Source organism: Parus major, chromosome 6 (genome assembly GCF_001522545.3).
Source record: "Parus major isolate Abel chromosome 6, Parus_major1.1, whole genome shotgun sequence".
NCBI lineage: Eukaryota > Metazoa > Chordata > Aves > Passeriformes > Paridae > Parus > Parus major.
In genome coordinates this window covers 16,419,866-16,438,918 of record NC_031775.1, presented here as the reverse complement: position 1 = coordinate 16,438,918, position 19,053 = coordinate 16,419,866, and the positions used below count along the sequence as shown (strand labels likewise).

The following is a 19,053-nucleotide window of genomic DNA, read 5'->3' as shown; positions in this document are numbered from 1 at the left end:
TCTATCACAAATCTGTTAGCAGTGTTTTGACATGCCAGTTTTTCTTTGCCCTACCTCTATCCAACCAAAACTGTGAACTCCTGGCAAAGACTTTTTTAAATTCTGTGTTTTCTTAATTTTAGTTCTTCATAGCTGTCATTATTTAGCAGTAACTCCCCTACAGGCCATATTCTTTATTATTACCATTGTTATTTTAGAGGTGAAACACTGTTCCTCTCTTTTTAGGATGCTGGTGTTCACAGTAAAGCATGGTATGCTGCTACCTGTGATAGAAAAATGGCAGAAGATGCACTCTACCAATCCAACAAGGTAGGTCACTTTCAAAGAATGTCTGTTTTATAGGGAAAAAAACCTCAAACTTCAAATTTAAGAAAATTAAAAAGATAACCAGAAGTATTCAAAGAGCATCAATTGCTTTGTGAACAGGTCAGAATTCCTGTGTCATGCAAGTACTGTCAAACCTGGGATTACTATGATGACATTAGTTAAAGCTGTCTTTCATTGCAACATAAAGTTGTATTAGTGTAACTCAAAGACCAAAGCACTGCAGAGAAAGCTATTACAGACTAGAGAGCTGAGGAAGATCTTACAGCTCATGCAGACCCCTTAGAAGAAGTGTAAAGCCCAGTGGCTTTTAAGCAGTCTCCACCACTGTTCAATGGCTCATGTGAAAACCGCTATGTGGAAAGGCTGGTGTTGCTATATGCACTTTGACATAGCAACACCGTGCATTTAGGTATTTGGAGAATTTGAATTCTCTCAACTATTCTTAGTACAAAATCTGTACTAGAAGGAAGAGGAGCATGTAGAGTTGCATCCTCAACATCAAGTACATTTCCATTCTTGCCTAAGTCCACAGAGCAGGATAAAGGGGCAGAGCATGGGGGCTATCAACAGGTGAAGGCTACTGTGAGCTAATGAGTACAGGGCTACATTGTCAGGAGTGCAGGTGCTTGACTGTGGTGAGCTCCTTTTTACAGCTTTGTAGAAATGTATCTCCACCTCTCCCAGCTTTCTTGCCTACCTACTGCCACTGATAGGAAGTATTCCCTAACAATCTCTGGACCCCAACAGATGGCTTACCACTGTGTGTTCATTTCTTCGTTTTCTTTCTGGTTGAGAGAGAGAACAGGCAGCAGCAAAGTTGATGCTTAAATGACACCTTTGAAAGCTACTGCTAGCAGGAATACGTGCTACTTTTCATCTGCTGCTATTGTTTTTCTAATGGGAGAAAAGGGTTTAATGCTAATATAAATCAAAATATTAAGCTAAAACTAAACTAAGTTGTTGGAAAGAAATTAGCCAAATACACTGACTACTTTTCTCTCTTTAGGATGGATCTTTTCTAATAAGGAAGAGTTCTGGACAGGATTCACAGCAACCATATACACTGGTTGTGTTTTACAACAGAAGAGTGTACAACATTCCTATACGATTTATAGAATCAACAAGGCAATATGCACTGGGCAGAGAAAAAAGTGGTGAAGAGGTGAGATGATGTGGGGGTGTTTTTCCTAACAGTTTTTAATTGTATACCTTTAATAAGCAAGGACTAAGATATATTGCACTATGACCAAAAAGATTCTTCATATATGAAGATAGAAATATGCTCTGTATAATGACTGATCTGTGACACTAGAGGAACCAGTGTTATAACAGCTCCTGTACACTGTAACTAAAACCACAAATCAAATTTAAAACATACTCACAGAGCTGTTAAAATAAAGTTAGCAGGGTAAGAGCTGCAGCCACACTAGATAAATTTTCTGACTGCTTATCATCCTCCATCTACCTTCTATCTAAGACTCTAGTTATGTTTCTTGGAAAATTGCAAAGGAAGAACAGCCACACTCAAAAAACAAAACAAAACCCCCCAACACTATCAAAAATGAGAATGACATTACTGTTAATACTGTTTTCACATAAGAAAATATTAAACTTTAGCTCTGGAGTGAAAAGATCACTGGTTATCTACTCTAACACAGAGATAATTACTCTGATAGTAAAACAGAAACTTGGAACACAAATACCAATAAAAACAGTTTATCACTGCACAGAGTAGGCTTTTCAGCAATGTGAAAGTAGGCTTAACATAGACTAATTATCTGCCTCCCAGGCACCAGTTTTGAGATTAGAACAAATATAATAGCCTGGAGCTCACCTGGTCTTCAACAAAGGGTGAAAAATGACCTCAGGATAAATAGATAGTCCAAAGTCTTTATTTGACCAAAGTCCAAAAGGAGAAGCAACAGATCTATCAGATTCTGGATACTAATTTACAGTGAAAAATATTAGAAGTGCCTAACTAGAACAGTTCTCATAGATGGCTGCCTGTACCTGTTACTCCTGGACATAGCCTTCCCTTTGAAGTGGCTGAACCACATCTGCCACAACTTCTGAGCAGCCAGTCTGCCACCTACTATACATTATGGTAAAATGAAATGTCAGTTCACTACGGCTCACAGCAAATTCAGTGGTTTAGTTTGTGCAGGTGGCAATCACAAATGGAAAGGAGGAGACAGCTGGTGCCTGTAATATCTTCTATTGTTTAATCTGTTTATGACTAAAATCAAAACTAAGAAGATCAATGTTCTCACTTAAAGGCAAAGCATCTAACTTGGTACCAAGTAGCTTAACTCCCTTAAATTACATGAGAAGCAAAGATAAAAAGATGCAATGATTACTGTCAATATTACAGCATTGAAGGAAGCCAGCACTAATTATTTCCTGTTTTCTTTATCCAGCGCTTTGACAGTGTTGCTGAAATAGTAGAGAATCATCAGCGCACCTCCCTGGTTCTAATTGACAGCCAAAACAACACAAAAGACTCAACAAAACTGAAACATATTGTTCGAGTTTCTTAATCAAACTGAACTGCTACAATGAAGACCTCTTTAATAATTTCTTTCAACCTGGACAAGGTATTAAAAGAAGAAAATTCAAAATGATGGGAAACTCTTCAAGAGCACCTACAGAGTAGTAAGAAATGCATTTCATAGAGTTCAACCCTATGTCCCTTTTTCCAGGAAAGTGTTCACATTTTTTAACACATGAAGCCAAAGCAGATACATTGTCATCTGTGACAACAGTGGGTATCCAAGGTCATGGGAAGAACAACTGCATACCACAGCCTGGTCCGCTGACTGTTCTTTGAAGATAGATTTCTTGGAGGACATTGTTGCTTTCAAAATGAGACTACCCACAGTGATCTACTCTTTCCATTTATGTTCACCACGTATCGCTGCTTTCAGCAATTTCTTTGTAAAGTGCACAGCCCCAGAAGTTAGAGCAACTTAACCTAATGTACCACTGTGCACAAGTTGGAAATAGGACTATACTTTGTGATTAGTGGCAATAAATCCACCTGAATGTTTTAGATATATGGACATCTGTTGTACCTTCCCTCAGATTCACTCTGTTTCACTGATATTTTTGTTTGTATTTTCAAATGTACAAATAAAATCTAATACTGTAAACTCAGTAGTGTATGTGGACTACTGGACTGCATTCCTTGGCACCCTTCCAGCAAGAAAGCATCAATTCAGTAGCATTGATGTTTTAATGTATGTTTGTATGTCCTTCACAATTTGTTATGAATGCTATCACTTTTTACAGCTTTATCTCATATATATATATATACACACACATATAATTTGGCTTAATGACTTTCAAATCTTTTGTCTTCAAATTGCCTGCTGTTGGTGACCCAAGTGCACTGCATCATTGCTAAACCAATTAACCACACAGTTATTGCTGAATTACTGTTTATGGAGACACACACAGAAAAAAAACCCTCTTTTTTTATATGTGATAGCCTGTTCTATCACACTAGTTTATTTAATGTATTATTGCAAACAAAGTAAACTTCCACAAATGTTCAAGTGGTGAAAAATAATTTGATGAATGTATAAATGGTAAGTTTAATTGTATCAATGAAAAACTTCTAGAAGCAATTGCTAACTAGCTCTAGCAGTGTTTGATTTCACTGGACCTGAAGACTCATTCATCTTAAAGGTACTTTCCAAAACCGACACTTTATACACACCTGGTTTGTTTGTTTTGTTCCAGATAGGGAGTTTTCTGTAGGATTATATTCAAGGCATTAAAGGCATGACTGAGTCGAGACCTGCAAAGTCTCAGCGTGTCATAGGACCATAGCATAGCTGTATTCTGGAGCTATTTTATTGTGCTTTTGATCAGCTGCTTCTAAAAGTCTTGTACCTGACTTCTAGTAGAAAGAATTGTATGCCAATACAGTGCTCAGCACATGGCTGCCTACACACCTTGAGCCATCTCAGCTTCTTCCCTCTGCAACACAAGCAATACTTACCCAAATGTGTGTGATAAGACACTGGCAAGTGAGAAACAAGAAATGGATACAGACTTTACACATGCCTACCTATGACAGACCATTGACAGTACTACATAAGGGCTATGTTTAGTATATTGCTTAGTTAGTATTAGTTTTATATTAATACTATGCTTAATGCTACTGAAATATTTAGATTTGGCATTAAGATTGCCAAGTCAAAGTGTCAGAATTAACACAAAAGTTAGTAGAATCTGCAATTTTAATTTTCCTCTTCTATATGTGTACTATTAAATTATTTAGCTACTCTAAGCAGCACTTTAGAAGCTATTTCAAGCAATACTCACAGTGGAAGTACTCTGTGAAAAAGTAGCCACTGAGTATTTAACTTCCTTTGCATTCATATAGTCCTTGCCTTTCACTCACGTACTGCAGAGTCTTTAAACTTTGTACTAACTGTCTGCTAACCTTTCTGTGCTGTTCCTCAAAATCTCTAGGTTCTTCAGACATTCTTTCTGCCAAGTGTGCAGTAGCTCAATCATTCTAGAACTGAAGGAAAAAAATAGTGTGAACAAGGGAAATGCAAGTGTGTATCTTTCGCACAAGACTAGGTATCATGTTTTGAAGGTAATTAGCACTGAGCACTTTAAAGCACTGCTGCTCCTGCCTCTCAGCTCTAAGTGCTCAGCACTACATGTAATACTGTGGCTGACCTACAAATAACAAATATGCCCTAGGTAAACAGGCCAGTTACCTGTACTTCATTTTTAATCCATGTTCTACATGATTATAGGGCTACCTTATAGTTTTGACAACAAAACAAAGCAGGGAGCTGATAGGCAACACAACCTTCCACAAAAAAAATCCAATCAGCCTGAAATGAGAACTTCTTAGGCACAAAATAAGGCTCCATGGGGAAACAACAACCACCCCACCCCCAAAAAAAACCACACACACAAACCCACCAGACTGTTACCATCTACTTTACTACACTTGGTGTTTTGTACAGGAACAAAGGAAGCAGACTGGTTACTCTGCTTTCTATGTCCAAGCTAGATCTGTTACAGCTTGGCAGGACTATGGTGCAGACATATTTTGAAATAGTTTTAGCTGGAGAAGGTTTAAGCAAGTTTAGGCATAGGATTGTACCAAGTTAATATTCCCTACATTCTAGACAAAAAGTAATTTGGCACTCAGTATGAAGCCTGCTGTGTTAAAAATGCCAGTGCTGTGGACTGAAAAGCCATTACAGAATGTAGGAACGGGTGACTTGGTGCAGCTGTTGCAGTGCCAGCAGTCATCTGAATGCCACCACAAGTATGCACCAGCTAACAGGTATATCAAGTCTGACCTGACAGACAGAGCAACACACCTCTCCACTCATCTTTCTTTGATAATGTGATAGTGCTAGCTAATTTCTCTTCCATATAATTTTCATTCACTGAATAGCTAAAAGAAAACAAAACAACAAAAAAATAAGAAAACACACACACAAAAAAACCAAACAAAAAACCCCCTAAACATAGAACTAGAAATGAACTGGTTCTTTTGTCTGAGAACTCAGGGTGAAGTGTAATACTTAATAATATACAAAGGAGAAGTGATGTCTGCCTACCTGATACAGAGTACAATGAGTACTGTGTATCATTCCTGACAATGTCACTCCACGAAAGGAATAAGAGCTTGCATTCTCAGAAATCCAAGTGTTCACACACACAAGTTACAAAACTACATTCTTCCTTCAATCAAAAGCACCAGCAGCAAACAGAGATTATTAGGAGATCTTAAAAAAAGTCTCATATAAGAACAACTCTGTAACAAATTTTTGTTCAAACACTGAAATTACTGAGGAAGGGCACCATGACTTACTGATGAACACACATCTTGCCAAGAATACTTAATGTGATAGATTTTAAGCCTCTTCAAGGTCGAACAAGATACTCTACAGTTGATAACCTTGAGCTTTCACTTCTCTTTGTATGTCCCAAAATAATATATCAATTTAAAGTTTATCTTGCTATGTGCAATGTTACAAGCTATTTTAAAATGTTATTGTTGCAAGGTCAAGCACTCAGAATCCAGATACTTCAAGTTACCTGTACAACTTTGTCACATGACCTATATCCATTACAATGCAAACAGTAAATATACTATCATTTAATATTTTTTCATATCGACTTATGTTTCACTTGGTACATGCAATACTTCAAAGATAAATTGTAGCTGTGTAATGAAAACCTGTGGTTTGTAGTATATTTGTAAGACACCTTTCCTCAATTACTGAAAATACTGAGAAATGCACCAACATTGCAGGAGTCAGCCAGTAAAAAAGGTGGCTTCATATATTTAAAGTAGTTGACCGTTTCACTGAAGAACTGAACATATTGTTCCTGCATCTTCCTCTGCATCTTCTTGTGACCTGCAACAGAGGTCAGATCACTTCAAACAAATTTTCTGCTGATGGTAATTGTCATCTTAATTTCAGCGAAGTCCCACTTGAGATTTTCTGAAACCTGATCTGCAGAAATGTCGAACTCTAAGGACCTCAAACAACGCACTATGGAAAAGGTCATAAGAATAAAATTATATATTTAGAACAGTACTTGAGCAACCTGCACTAAATAATACAAGGACCTAATTAAGGGTGGGAAAAATATTGAATCACTACCCAGGAGGGAGCAATAATTCTCTGCACTGAATGAGATGGATATCCATGGAAAAAGTGACACATGCCAATTAATTAAGAACATACAAAGCAACCTTATTTCAATATTTTCTATCTTTACAATGTTTTCACAGTACCATTTAAGGTCAATTCATACGAAAACAAACAAGTTAGAAAAGAATTCCAATGACAGTTGTCACTCTCATGATTCATCAATACAGAGAAAATGCTACAGCAGAACTTCCACCTCAATGCTAAGTAATTGTTAATAAAAACTGGTCATCCTTGCTGAAATTGCACCAAGTAGGTTTAGAAACGAACTTCACATCATCTTTTCCAAAGAAGGCAAAGGAAATGTCCAAAATTCACATATTCAGTTTCACAGTTTACAGAAGAGCAAGCTGAGGCAGACAACAGATCCTTCTAGTCAAAAAAGCTTTTGTCCTTTCCTAATGCTGTTTCTTTCCAACCTGCTTCCTCACCACTACACCGATCTTCTTCAAAGTTCCTAGCCAAATTAACATCAGAGCCCAAGCCCATTTTGCAGCACAAAATGATCCAGTTTAGATACACAACACATACCAACTGTGTATTAATGCACCCGAACTACGCTGCCTTGACTGCTTCAGTTGACTTCCATACTTAACTCACCAGCTGCAAGGCTAGTGTGCATCTTCCTGCCACCAGATATATCACGAAACAAAAATTTATCTAATCACTGAAGCATTTGTTTTTAAGTAATTTTAACACTTTTAAAAACATAAGTTGAATTCAGGTTAGTGGTGACATGTCTGTGACATCCATGACATCTTACTGTTTCATTGGTAGCAAGAAATCTTCATTTTCACCTTAAGGAACCAGTAACAGAAAATTACCTGGGCTTGCTTACAATCTAAACCCCCCAAAGATTTAAATGCCCCAGTCCTCTCCAAGCCCACTGTTCAATTTTGACAGTTTTTCCATCAATACTTTGGGAAGCTGGCTTACACCTTCATACTTGGCCAAAAGGCACCAGCTATATGGTAAGAGCAATCCCACAAAAGACGGAAACTTCTAGCCTACAGAGGTTCATTAAGAATCTGGAGAACAAAGCCTCAAGACATACTGTGGACAATAAGGACCTTCATCTGCACACCCTCAGTCACTATGGTTAAGAGGTCTTTTGTTTACACGCCCTCATATATAGACTAAAAACTGTAAAATGTAATCTCATTACCCCTAAAACTGAAAGTAGAGAGCAAGCAGGCTCCTGAGAAAATTACCCTACTGACTGGTAAACAAGGGAATAATAACTCGAGCCTTGGTTCTGCCAAACCCTTGGTGCCCCAAAAGGCAGTATATCTGAACAAGCAACAGTAGAAAACATTAAGTCATTATGGGGACAAATGACATCCACCTGAAATAAAGCTATGATGCAATTACAAGCCTAAAGTGGTGCTCTGCACCTCTCCATATCCTGACCTTCCTAAAGGGTTTGCAGCACTCATAGCATGACAGAAATATTTTCTATAAATGCTCAAAGTCATATGCTGTAAACACAAGTTATAGCAAATTTAATAGTGACAAAATCAATACAGATCAGGAATGTTCACCATTCTTAAACACCATATACATTATGAATATATATACTGTATATTTTCAATCAATTTCATTCTGACTCACCGTATTAACACAATCATAATATGTTTTATTAATTTATATGAAAAATACTTCACTAAGAAAGTAGACAAACTGCACAGAAATAGTACAAGTGTCATGTGCATAGCAATATAGCTTAAAGCATTCACATATGGCTTTGTTTAAATGAAACTGTTGGGGGAATGGCCCTATACAGACCCACGGTTACACAGTTGACATAATGTAAACTGCTTCACATCTTTGAGGCACTTGCTAATAATAGTGTTCAATCCCTGAAAAACAACATCAAAATCTAATAAGTGAAAATAACAAAAATCCCAGGATAACAGCTGTGTGTATTGAAAAGATTTTAAAAATTGGTTTTAGTAGTGCATGCACAGAACTGAAAAACTGGGGGAAAGGGTGAAATTTCTGTGCAAGAATTATACCAAGTAACTGAAAAGTATAAAATTATTTACATGTTTAGGGATTTTAAGTATGTACAGAACAAAAGCCCTGAAGACTCATTCTATAGAATAAAAATATAGCACGATAGCAGTAATAAAAATAATGTATTTTTTATATTATTTTTTTGTATTTGCAGTTAGTTACAAGTTATTTAAACCACAAAGTTCTTTGATCTTTCTCAAATCTGATGGCAATACACTCCTTCTTTTAAAACAAAAGGACTTTGCATCCTTTTTCAAACCCAGCTACAATACTGACATATAAAACAGAATTACTTGTGTATCCTAATCCAACTGACGTTCCTTTTTTTACATTTTAATGAACAATATTGATTTTCTTCACTGGTCATCATTCCATTCATGAATTCCAATCTCGAGTAGCCTCCATCAGATGCCTCTGTCCATGTCCTACCCAATTATCCTGATTGTCAAATATTCTACCGCAAAACCAGCAGCTAAACTTAGCTTTCAAGGTATTATTAGAGGTAGTTTTCACAATCTGGTAATTGTTTTTGCTAGTCTTTTTCAGTGTCAATTTTAAGACAAATCTTTCTTTTACAGGGCTAATGGGTTTTATTGTCCTGTATCTTTTTTGAGAAAACTCATCAGTAGTTACATCCGAAGGATTGCAGAAGTCTGGCTGCAGAAGAGCTTCAACAGTTCTTTTTGACAATAAAACCTTAAGAACATGTCCCTTAAATTTAGCAATAGTTTTCATTAAATTTACAACTTCTGGAACATCTGCATCAGGATGATTAAGAACAACAACTGGTTGATTTCTCCGGGGGCATATTACAAGCTGGTTAGAATTAAAAGGGAGTAATTTCAAAGTCCTCACAGTTTTTTTTGATGCCCTTTGTTTGCAAGGGCTACCTGGTTCACTAAAAATGTTAGCCTGATTCTTTTCCTTACACTTTCTGTGCAACATTGCTTTCTTTCTAGGAGGTTCTGGACAACTAGCCTTCCTTTTACGTTTGAAATTCTTGTTTCTTTGCCCACCCACAGTTCCTGAACTTTTAGACCCAGCTTGTTTTAAATTAGGTTTTACTTTTGCACTTCTGTTTTGGGTGCTCCATGTGGACTTCCGACAACCAGAGTTATTCCTCTTGTTAGCAGTTATTACTTGCATACTCTCAACAGAGTATTTTTGCAACTGTGTCCCTGCAGATTTAGCAGAATAAACAGGTTCTACAGGAGGGACACAACTTGCTGGATTAGAGCTTGCCAAAGAGGCATTTGCTGGCATTAACCCACCTGGTAAGTTTAAGGCATCATTAAAACTAAGATTAGTTTGTTTCTGTGCTAGTGCAGGAGTAAAGAACTGCAAGTTATTCACCTGTAGTGAGGGCACCAAGTTGTTTACTGACTGAGTGTTATCAGACAGTGTATCTGAAGTAGGAGTCTTAATTTTCAGCAAAAGCTGTTGTTGCATGGCTCCAGTTTTCTTTGGTTGACAATTTTGATGAGCATTATCCTGAAAAAAAATTGATTTATTAACTACAGGCTTGTTTGGTGTCATACATTTCAGAAAAACTCCCTGCTGTCCATCAGGCGAAAGTGCATAAACATGTTCTTCCTGTTTAATTTCCTGTTGCTTTACTGACTCCAAAGAACCAAAGACAGGATCCTGGTGCTCTGGTAACACCTTCACAGAAGAAGTTGCTTTCACAGATGACTCTGATGAGTTTGTAATTACAAGAGGTGCTTTGAATGGCATACTATTCAACGAGTCATTTACTGTACTACATACTTCCCCATTACAAGAACTTCTTACATTTCTAAAATTGCCGTTTTCCCCCTTCATTTCTGAAGCTGATATGGTTATTTTCCCAAATTCTCTGGATGCAATTCCCCCTAAAACCTGAGAACTATCATTAGTGGCATTTGCAACTGTTCCAACTGCCCCACTAAAAGTCAAAACCATTCCAGGTCCTTTACTTGAAACAAAAGATGCAGGTACACCTTTAGTAGCATGCCCATCTGATGAACTGGTTGATGGAAGAAACTTTCCTGAAACCACCTGTTGTCTAGACTGGTTAGAAAGGTGGAAAGGAACAAAAACTCGTGATGGAAGGGACTGAACAAAAAGGGCTTTCTTCTGTTCCTGAAGAACAGGCAAAACTGGTGAAAAGCTGCTAGGATTTTGAGCTGCAGACAGTACTTTATCTTTTACTAACTGCTGTGTAAACTCATCTGTAGGAGTTTTTAGCAATGCACCAACACCCAGAGTTCTGGATAATTTGTCCATGTCCTGTGACTCGAGTGATGCTTTGGGTGTCTGTCTTTCTCTCCCGCAATATGTACCTTCATTTGTGCTACATCTTGTGTTCAGCTCTCTCTTACAAAAAGGGAAGTGGACATTAGAAGGAGGCCTCTGAAAACCACTTGCAGTTGCAGAGCTTTTTAAACGCACACAGGCTGCATCCCCGGTCTCAGGACCAGAAAGCAGCTTTTCGGAATGAAGTTTGACACAGTTATTCGTCCTGCTGTGGAACTCTTGCTGAGAAGTTGTTTTTACTTTTAACACATCTTGAAGTAACTGGTTTATCTCAGGCGGTAAGTAATTAGCTGCCTGTTCACTTTGCAATGAGAAAACAGATGTGATTTTAGGCATTAAGAAAGAGTTAACACAATCAGAGGCATTTTCGTGGAATTTCTCAGCTACTTTCTGAAAGCCTTGCTCTATGTTAGCATCCAAATACTGCTGGCCATTTTGCTTGTCCTCTGTAAAGCACTCACCATCAAGACCACATTTAGATTGGCTTTTAAAAGACACAGAGTTATTCTTAGTGTTTATGTGTTCGTAAGTTTTATTAATATTTGATTGGGCTGACACAACTTTCTCTGCTTTTGAACCTTTCATCAATTCTGAATGTGAAGATGCAGGTTTGTTTCTACTGTTTTGAAAAGAATCTCTTTTGCTAAATTCTTTGTATCTGTCATCTGTTGATGTCCAAATGCTACATGGATTATCCACAGAGTCCATTTTGGAATAGTTATGAAAAGACAACAACCTTTCATTCGATGAATCCACTGAGGTTGAATAATAGAGATTATTAGTTCCATTACTATTATTCAGGCCACCATTTTGCATTTTCGGTTCAGGAAAAATGGGCATTTTCACAGGGTCATAATGAAGGGTATTTGTATTAGCAGGTGGTAATACCTGAGGATGACTTGAAGGACAAAAGCTTCCCCATGAGACACTAGTTTGAGTTCCAACTTTTTTTACCTCTTCGTGTAGAGGTACAGTTGAATCCAGCTTCATTGGCAAATAATTTGGACTTTTTCCTACAGCTACATTAGAAGGTGCTACAGTTTCAGAAACACTTCTCCCATATAATATGGAGTTATTTTGTTTTTCCACTTTTGCTTTTCCTGAATGAGGATCAGAACAAGAAAACGGAGGGGAGGTTAATGGATGAACACAATTGTTCTTTAAGGTTAACTGATCAGTTACATGTGGTATAGCACCTGAAGACAAGCCACAAGGATCAGCAGTCTGTAGCAAAGGAGTTGCAGAACCACCTTTAACAGGATCAGCTTTGTGACCCAACAAATATTCATTTTGCTTACTTGTAGGTAGTAATTTTATAACAAGATGTTGTTTTCCATCTACCATTTTAAAGCCCATAAATTTAGCAGTGTAATTTGCTGGAACAGATATTTTATTGTTTTTAACCATCAATACTGTTGGCCCATGAACAGCATTTTTCAATAATCCCAGGCTGTAACTTGTTCCATCATCTGCCTTATTGTATTGTGCAGCAGTAGAAGAGAGCATGCCACCCATGAAATGACAATTTTCTGTGTATTTAATTTGATCTTTCTCTTCATTTGTTTCCACATCTCTCATACACTGGTTCAGCTCCTCAGCATTTGTCTGAATTTTATTCACACTTCTTAGCACTTGCGTATTTTCTCCTCTGGCACTGTCACTTCCATTGCTAATCTTCTTCCGTCTCCAGAGTGGCTTTTTTGATGATCCCATTTTATACCTTCTTAACACAAGCTTCAGTCCTGCTGGAGTCTTTACCATTCTTTTTTCATATTTATCCTTTTCCAGTTTTTCTTTTGCAATTAAGTGGTCTCTGTGTAAAGCTATGATGTGTTTTAAAAGATAATCTTTCCGTGATGTGCTGTAACTGCAATAAGGACACCCAAAAGAAAACATACTGGTATGAACAAGAAGATGATTTTGGAGCTCCTCTTCTGTAAAGTTTTCTTGATGGCATTTTCCACATTTATAGGGAATCTCTTTATGTTTGTGAATGTGCTGAACAAACGTACCCACATCATAGGTCAAAAACCCACATTTTTCACACTGAAAGTGTCCATTTACACAATGTTTTGATATGAAGTGTTTTGTCAAATCCAACAAAGTGTATATCTGTTCGTCATTACAGAGCTCACATTTAACTAAAGTGCTACGATGGACGCGTCTGTGCTGTTTCAATGACTGAAAGTCATTAGCTGAGAAGCTGCACATCTCACAAGGATACAAAGGCAACTCTCCATAGTGTAACAGCTGAAAATGTTTCTGAAGGTCATTTGGGCTGTATCTAATGTTATCCTTGCATTTCGTACAAGTGAAGTTCAGTATTTTTGCTGCAGTTTTCAACCCTTCTTCAAGTTTCCCTTCTGGTTTAATTTGCAAGTGGCTTCCCTCTGAACAACTGAGATTGCTTCCGCTTATTTTCTCTAGACTTAAGGACTTCCTTGCAGTTTGCTGCTTACACTGAAAGAGCTTTTTAAACCTATCAACTTCATGCTTCATTAATACTTCATTTGGAATGTTCACCTTGGGCAATTCAATTTTCACATTTTTTAGTCCGTAAGTGAGATTGACATCTAAAATTGCTGGTTGAATTGTCATACTTAAAGGATCACTCACCAGTTCTTTTTTCAAAGTAATGTCTGTAGAAAAATTCTTCATAGCATCGTGTTTAAAGAAACTGATTTGCTTTTTGTCACAAAAAAAGTGTTCCTGTTCAGATGACATGATTTTAGGCTTCACTTTTCTTTACATGAATTCTTGAGATTTAGTCTTACTTCCGGCAGCAAATGAGACAACTGTCCCGAGTTATTCTCAAAGCTCTACAACTTTCCCATTTCATTCTCCTGAAATTAAAAAACAAACAAAGCAAATAATTACTTTTAAAACTGATGCAATTAGAACACATATTACAATTCACTAACAAATATGTGCCAATCCTTGAAGTTGTTAATTTTTATAATACTACTCAAGGGTCAAAAAAAAAAAGGATGAGGCAACAAAAAAAAGCTATTACACTGTACCCTTTCTTTCTTTGTGTTGGGGGTGTTTCTTGGTTTGTTGTTTGGGGTTTTCTTCAAAAAACATACACAGAACTAGAAAAATATGTTTTAAAGAACAACATCTACTGAAAGATACATATCATCAAATTTTGGATTTTTCCCACCCTGTAAGCATAAAGAAATCCAAAGACCTACTTTTTTTAAATTAAGCCTATGTTTATTATTAATTTGGGATTTCAAGCAAATGAAAACACTCCTTTGTGACATGGATCACTAACTGAACCTAACTGAAGTACTAAAAACAAGTCCAAATCTACAGAATTTTATATTTTTATTACTCAAGTATGCTACTCTATTAGTAACTTTTGTGCTTGAAAAGGAAAGAAAGTAAAATCAGAATTCACTAATGGAAACATGAGCTTTACCAACACCAAAAAACCAATCACCCTGACCTACAATTAGTTTTTCACATGCCTACCTTTAGTACCACACGAATCTGAAGCAGTCAACAGATACAAGTTCTCAGGTTTCTCATTGCATGTTCTTGGGTACATGTTAATATTTTCAGTACATGACTGACAACAGTACCCCTCTATGGATTAAAAGGCTCAAACAGTTATGGTCAGCATCACTGTCTTGCTACAGATTTCATGTCAGTGTTTCCATAATAGCTTGAGCCAACAATTTATAGTAGCTCACATCTATATTTGAACAATATTCCCAGTGCAGAATGGAATGTCGACATAGAATCAGCAGAATTGGAACAGCAGCAGAATTCATTTAAATTCTGAAAAGCAACACTGGAAAGGAAGAACTCTTTCTTCACTTATATAACACTTCTTACTAAGAACTTTTTCCACAGTTCAAGACACAAAGTCACTTTCTTCTTTCCTAACAAAAGTTAGTAAATTGTTAGCTGAAATCTGATTAGTGATTCTCTATCCCCTATTCTTGTGCTCACCCTGAAGCAACACACACTTGGGAACTTATTAGATTATCTTATTTATTAACATTCAAACTAAAAGAATGATCATATCCTCTCCCTCACTGTGACTAAGTGCAAGGGCTGCTTCAAGATCCCCAAGCCATCATAAGCATTAGCCCTAAGGTCTTTCAAGTATTTTCCCACAGTCGTGGGAGAAGGAAGTATATAGCATTAGACATGCAAATATCTGACAAAGAAAATGGAGACTGAAAAATCTTCAAGTTCATGTTCTTGTATCATGTAGCAATAAAAGCAAAATACTTTAAGCACATGTTTTAATGCATTCCTTTGGAGAAGATACTAGCACTTCTGCTCAATTCTTGAAAATAATAAACACAACAGACTTTGACACTATACACAGACTCTGGTATCAAGTAAATTCACTTAACTGTGATCTCCAGATATGAGACCTGCATGACTTCAACTATACATCTGAAATCCAAAAAAAACCCCAAAACAACAAACCACAGACACATACACTTCCTCCTCGGAATCTCTCCAAATGGCAACACTTCAGGTACAGGATTTTTATTTTTCTTTAAACTCAATGACACATTCCCCATCTTCCACACAAAAGATTAATATGTAGGATATTACCCTTCTTTGAGCCTTGAGAAGGGAACAACTCATGTGCATTTACATTCCATTTCCACCAAAAGAGTACTTCATTAAAATGCATTCTCTTGCCAATGGTATAGCCCTTGTTTGAATAGAAGCAAGCTGAACTTCCACATAAATAACAAGTAACTAAAAGTCATTTGGAATTGTTTGCTTGAACAACTTTTTTAATACACAGGTACAACAAAAAGATTACAGTTGCATGATTCAATACATCATCCTGATAGTAGCTGCTGATCCTTCAGATTTAAAGGTAATACTGCCAGACACCGAAACCTGAAGTATGTTCACAATTAAAACTATAGAAATCAGAAATGGATAAAGTGCTGCAGAGAACAAGGCTCAGGCTTTTAATACCAAACCAGTGTGGTCCTCAACTGAGCAACATTTACATTTGGCAAAGACTCCCAACCTAAAAACTTAATTTTGTTATTATTGGGTAGCATACTAACAACAAGCTCCTACAGCATGACAAATACAATATTTAGTTGAAACAACCATTTTTAAAAAGGGTCGGTTTTTTTATCGCAGGGATCTTTAAACATACATTTCCAAAGAAATCTGACTTACATGTTAAAAAAATACTTGACTTAATTCTTCAACAGCTGGGTTTTTTCCACACACACAGAAGAGGTAAGTATGCAAGACTCAGAAAAGGCCACAGTCAGAAGAAATACTAAAAAAAGTTCTGGAAACAAAAAGAAAGGTACTTTAAATAATGTAAATACAAGCACAACTGAAAGAATAAGCTGAAAAGCACAGACCCCTCACAAATTTACATTATTTGGATTTTTAATACATTGAAGACAAAAAATATATACAAACTTCTCTCCCAAAGAACACCATCAAATGTTATACAAATACTGTATATTTACACAATATAACAATGCCTATTTTATCTTAGCTTAGCCACTACATCTCAGGCATTCATAGCTGGGAAGCATAAACACATGACAACTTAAAAACAGTACAGAAAAAAGCGACTGGTGTCTCTGTCTATCAAATTTTAACTTGAACTCAAAAGGCATTTATCTTTTCTCAAGCAAAAATTTTAATGTCAAAGACGTAATTATAAGTTTCTATAAAAGTGTGCAAAAGCCTGGGAAGGAGGCAGAATATTACATTCACAGTATCTGAAACAAGTAAGTGGATTTAAATGCAGATATAATGAGCACAAACATTGAAAATACATAAGCATGTGCTACAGTTAATTTTCACTCAAAAAATCCCCAAACCACTAAGAACAAGTGTAAATAACCACTTGAGGCTCTCAGCCAAAACTTTCTTTCCCAAAAAAATGCTGCAGTATGTCCATCTTTTCTTTAAAGTACAGAGAGAAAGTTTTAGCTATATACTTTGATCTAGTCAAAAACTAATACAGGAGTTAGACACTGCTAAATTAGGTAGTTTTTACAGTTTTTCCATTTCTAACTACATTCAAAACAGGTATCCCAGCAGGCAATACCTTCAAGATCTCTGAAAAAAATTAGACTTAGATGTTAATAAATAAATTAATTAAATCATACTGAAGTATATCCCATGTCCAGTCCCATTCTGTGTGCCTGCAAATTTAGAGTGGTGCCTTAATCTCTTCTAAGAGTCGGACACATGCGGGAACTTATAAAACTAGATCTTAATAAACCCATAGAGCTGGAGCAGTAAGATGCAACCTGACCAGTACAACGGTGCTAAAATGTTGCAAACATTGCAAACATTGAAAAAAAAAAAATCACCGAAGCACTCTCGGAGCTCACACACACAGACTGGCCGTGCCACAGGGCGAACCTGCCATTTAGGAACACAGCAGTGGAACACGGCGGCGACACACGGCCAGCGCCAGCCCACCTGCGGGCTGCCTCCGCCCGCCCGGGGCTGCCAGGGGAGCAGCGCTGCCACGGCCGTGGCTGGCCGGGAGCCGGCTAGAGGCTGCGGCGGCCGGTAGCGCCGGGACAAAGCGCGGGGCGGCCGACGAGGCGACGGCAGCTCGGGAGCTCCGTCTGACGGCGACCACAGCAGCGCGAGCTGGCGACATCGGGGCGAGCGAGGCGCGTCCCTCCCCGGCTGCTCCCTGGAGCCCCGCGGCAGCGCCGCCCCCGCCCGCCTCCGGCGCCCCCACGTCCCCGGAGCGGCCGCGACTCTGGGCGCGTAGCCCGGCGGAGGGATACGGTCCCACGACCGGCGGCACACGAGGCCATTTGTGCTCGGTGCCGCCGCCCCGGGCGCGCCCCGCGGTCCCGGCCGCCACCCGCTCCGGCAGCCCCGCGAGCACCCCGCGGACTATTTAATGTCTCACCCTCACCACGGGGCACCGTCCCGTCCCGCCCTGCCGCGGCCCCTCGCGCCGCGTGCCCGCTCCGCTGCGAGCCGCGCCGGGCCGTACCTCCCGCACCGAGCGGGTCCTCCCCGCTGCCCGTCCGACGCCCCCCGCGAAGGTACCTCGGGTACCGCCGCTGCCCGGCGAGGCGCTGCCGGCCGCCATCACAGTTTCCATCCGGGGACTGCCGGGTGCGAGCCCGGCCGAGGGGCGGCCGCGGCGGAGGGATACGTGTTCACCTGAGAATGGGCGGACGGCGGCCGACGAGGCCCAAAGAGGGCGGGGCGGTTCCGGTAGGTCCGGCTGCATTCGTCCTCCTCATCCTGCTCCCCTTCCTCCTCTTCCTCCTTGGATGTGGGCTTTGGGCGCAGGACACGGCCATGGCAACGGCCCGGCCGCTCCGGCCGTCTTTACCTTGAGTGGCTGTGAGCTTTCCTGTACACAAGCGCGTGTTTGGGCCAGTGGCAGTGAGAGCTGCTGCCCCTCATAAAACGCTTATAAGCAATGGCCTGTCCCAGGATGTTCGTGCCGCGCTTCAGACATGGGTTCGCTGGCCTGCATAGACACAACAGTAGATACAGTACATAAAGGGCTGTCTGTAGGAGATGTCAGCAGTTAAAGCATCCGGGACAATATACGTACATTAGATAAGTTAGTTTTAATATGCTCAAAATAACACAAAAATCAAAGCTGATAATCGCTACAAAGTGCTTATCTTGTTAGAGACACAGTATCGTTTCTGCTTAGGAGTGGCATCAACAGTAGGTAGGAGCACGCTCTTCATGTTTGTGCAAAGTTTTA

The 19,053-nt window shown here is 38.9% G+C and overlaps 2 protein-coding genes across 10 annotated transcripts in view; one reads left to right on the top strand and one right to left on the bottom strand.

Moving 5' to 3' along the window:
- The window catches only part of BLNK (B cell linker), a 90,472-nt gene extending 86,987 nt beyond the window's left edge, over positions 1 to 3,485 (top strand). For all 5 annotated transcript variants that reach the window (XM_015633028.2, XM_015633029.2, XM_015633026.3 and 2 more), the window contains 3 exons: positions 226 to 309; positions 1,334 to 1,489; positions 2,745 to 3,485. In XM_015633028.2, coding sequence (XP_015488514.2) covers positions 226 to 309; positions 1,334 to 1,489; positions 2,745 to 2,864 — 360 coding nt within the window. In that variant the 3' untranslated portion in view covers positions 2,865 to 3,485. The remainder of the gene's footprint in view (positions 1 to 225; positions 310 to 1,333; positions 1,490 to 2,744) is intronic.
- Positions 3,486 to 5,276: 1,791 nt separating this feature from the next.
- Positions 5,277 to 18,504, bottom strand: ZNF518A (zinc finger protein 518A). Of its 5 annotated transcripts, none has more exons than XM_015633025.3 (4): positions 18,375 to 18,504; positions 16,509 to 16,626; positions 10,395 to 14,179; positions 5,277 to 6,728 (listed from the first exon to the last, which is right to left on the bottom strand). In XM_015633025.3, exons 3-4 carry the CDS (start codon positions 14,058 to 14,060, stop codon positions 6,648 to 6,650), a joined length of 3,747 nt encoding a protein of 1,248 aa, XP_015488511.1. In that variant the 5' UTR covers positions 14,061 to 14,179; positions 16,509 to 16,626; positions 18,375 to 18,504; the 3' UTR covers positions 5,277 to 6,647. The 5 variants fall into 5 exon arrangements, with proteins under 5 accessions (XP_015488511.1, XP_033371358.1, XP_015488507.1 ...); XM_033515467.1 differs by lacking the exon at positions 5,277 to 6,728 and adding an exon at positions 8,502 to 8,884; XM_015633021.3 differs by lacking the exon at positions 5,277 to 6,728 and having other exon boundaries at positions 8,502 to 14,179.
- Positions 18,505 to 19,053: the final 549 nt, after the last annotated feature.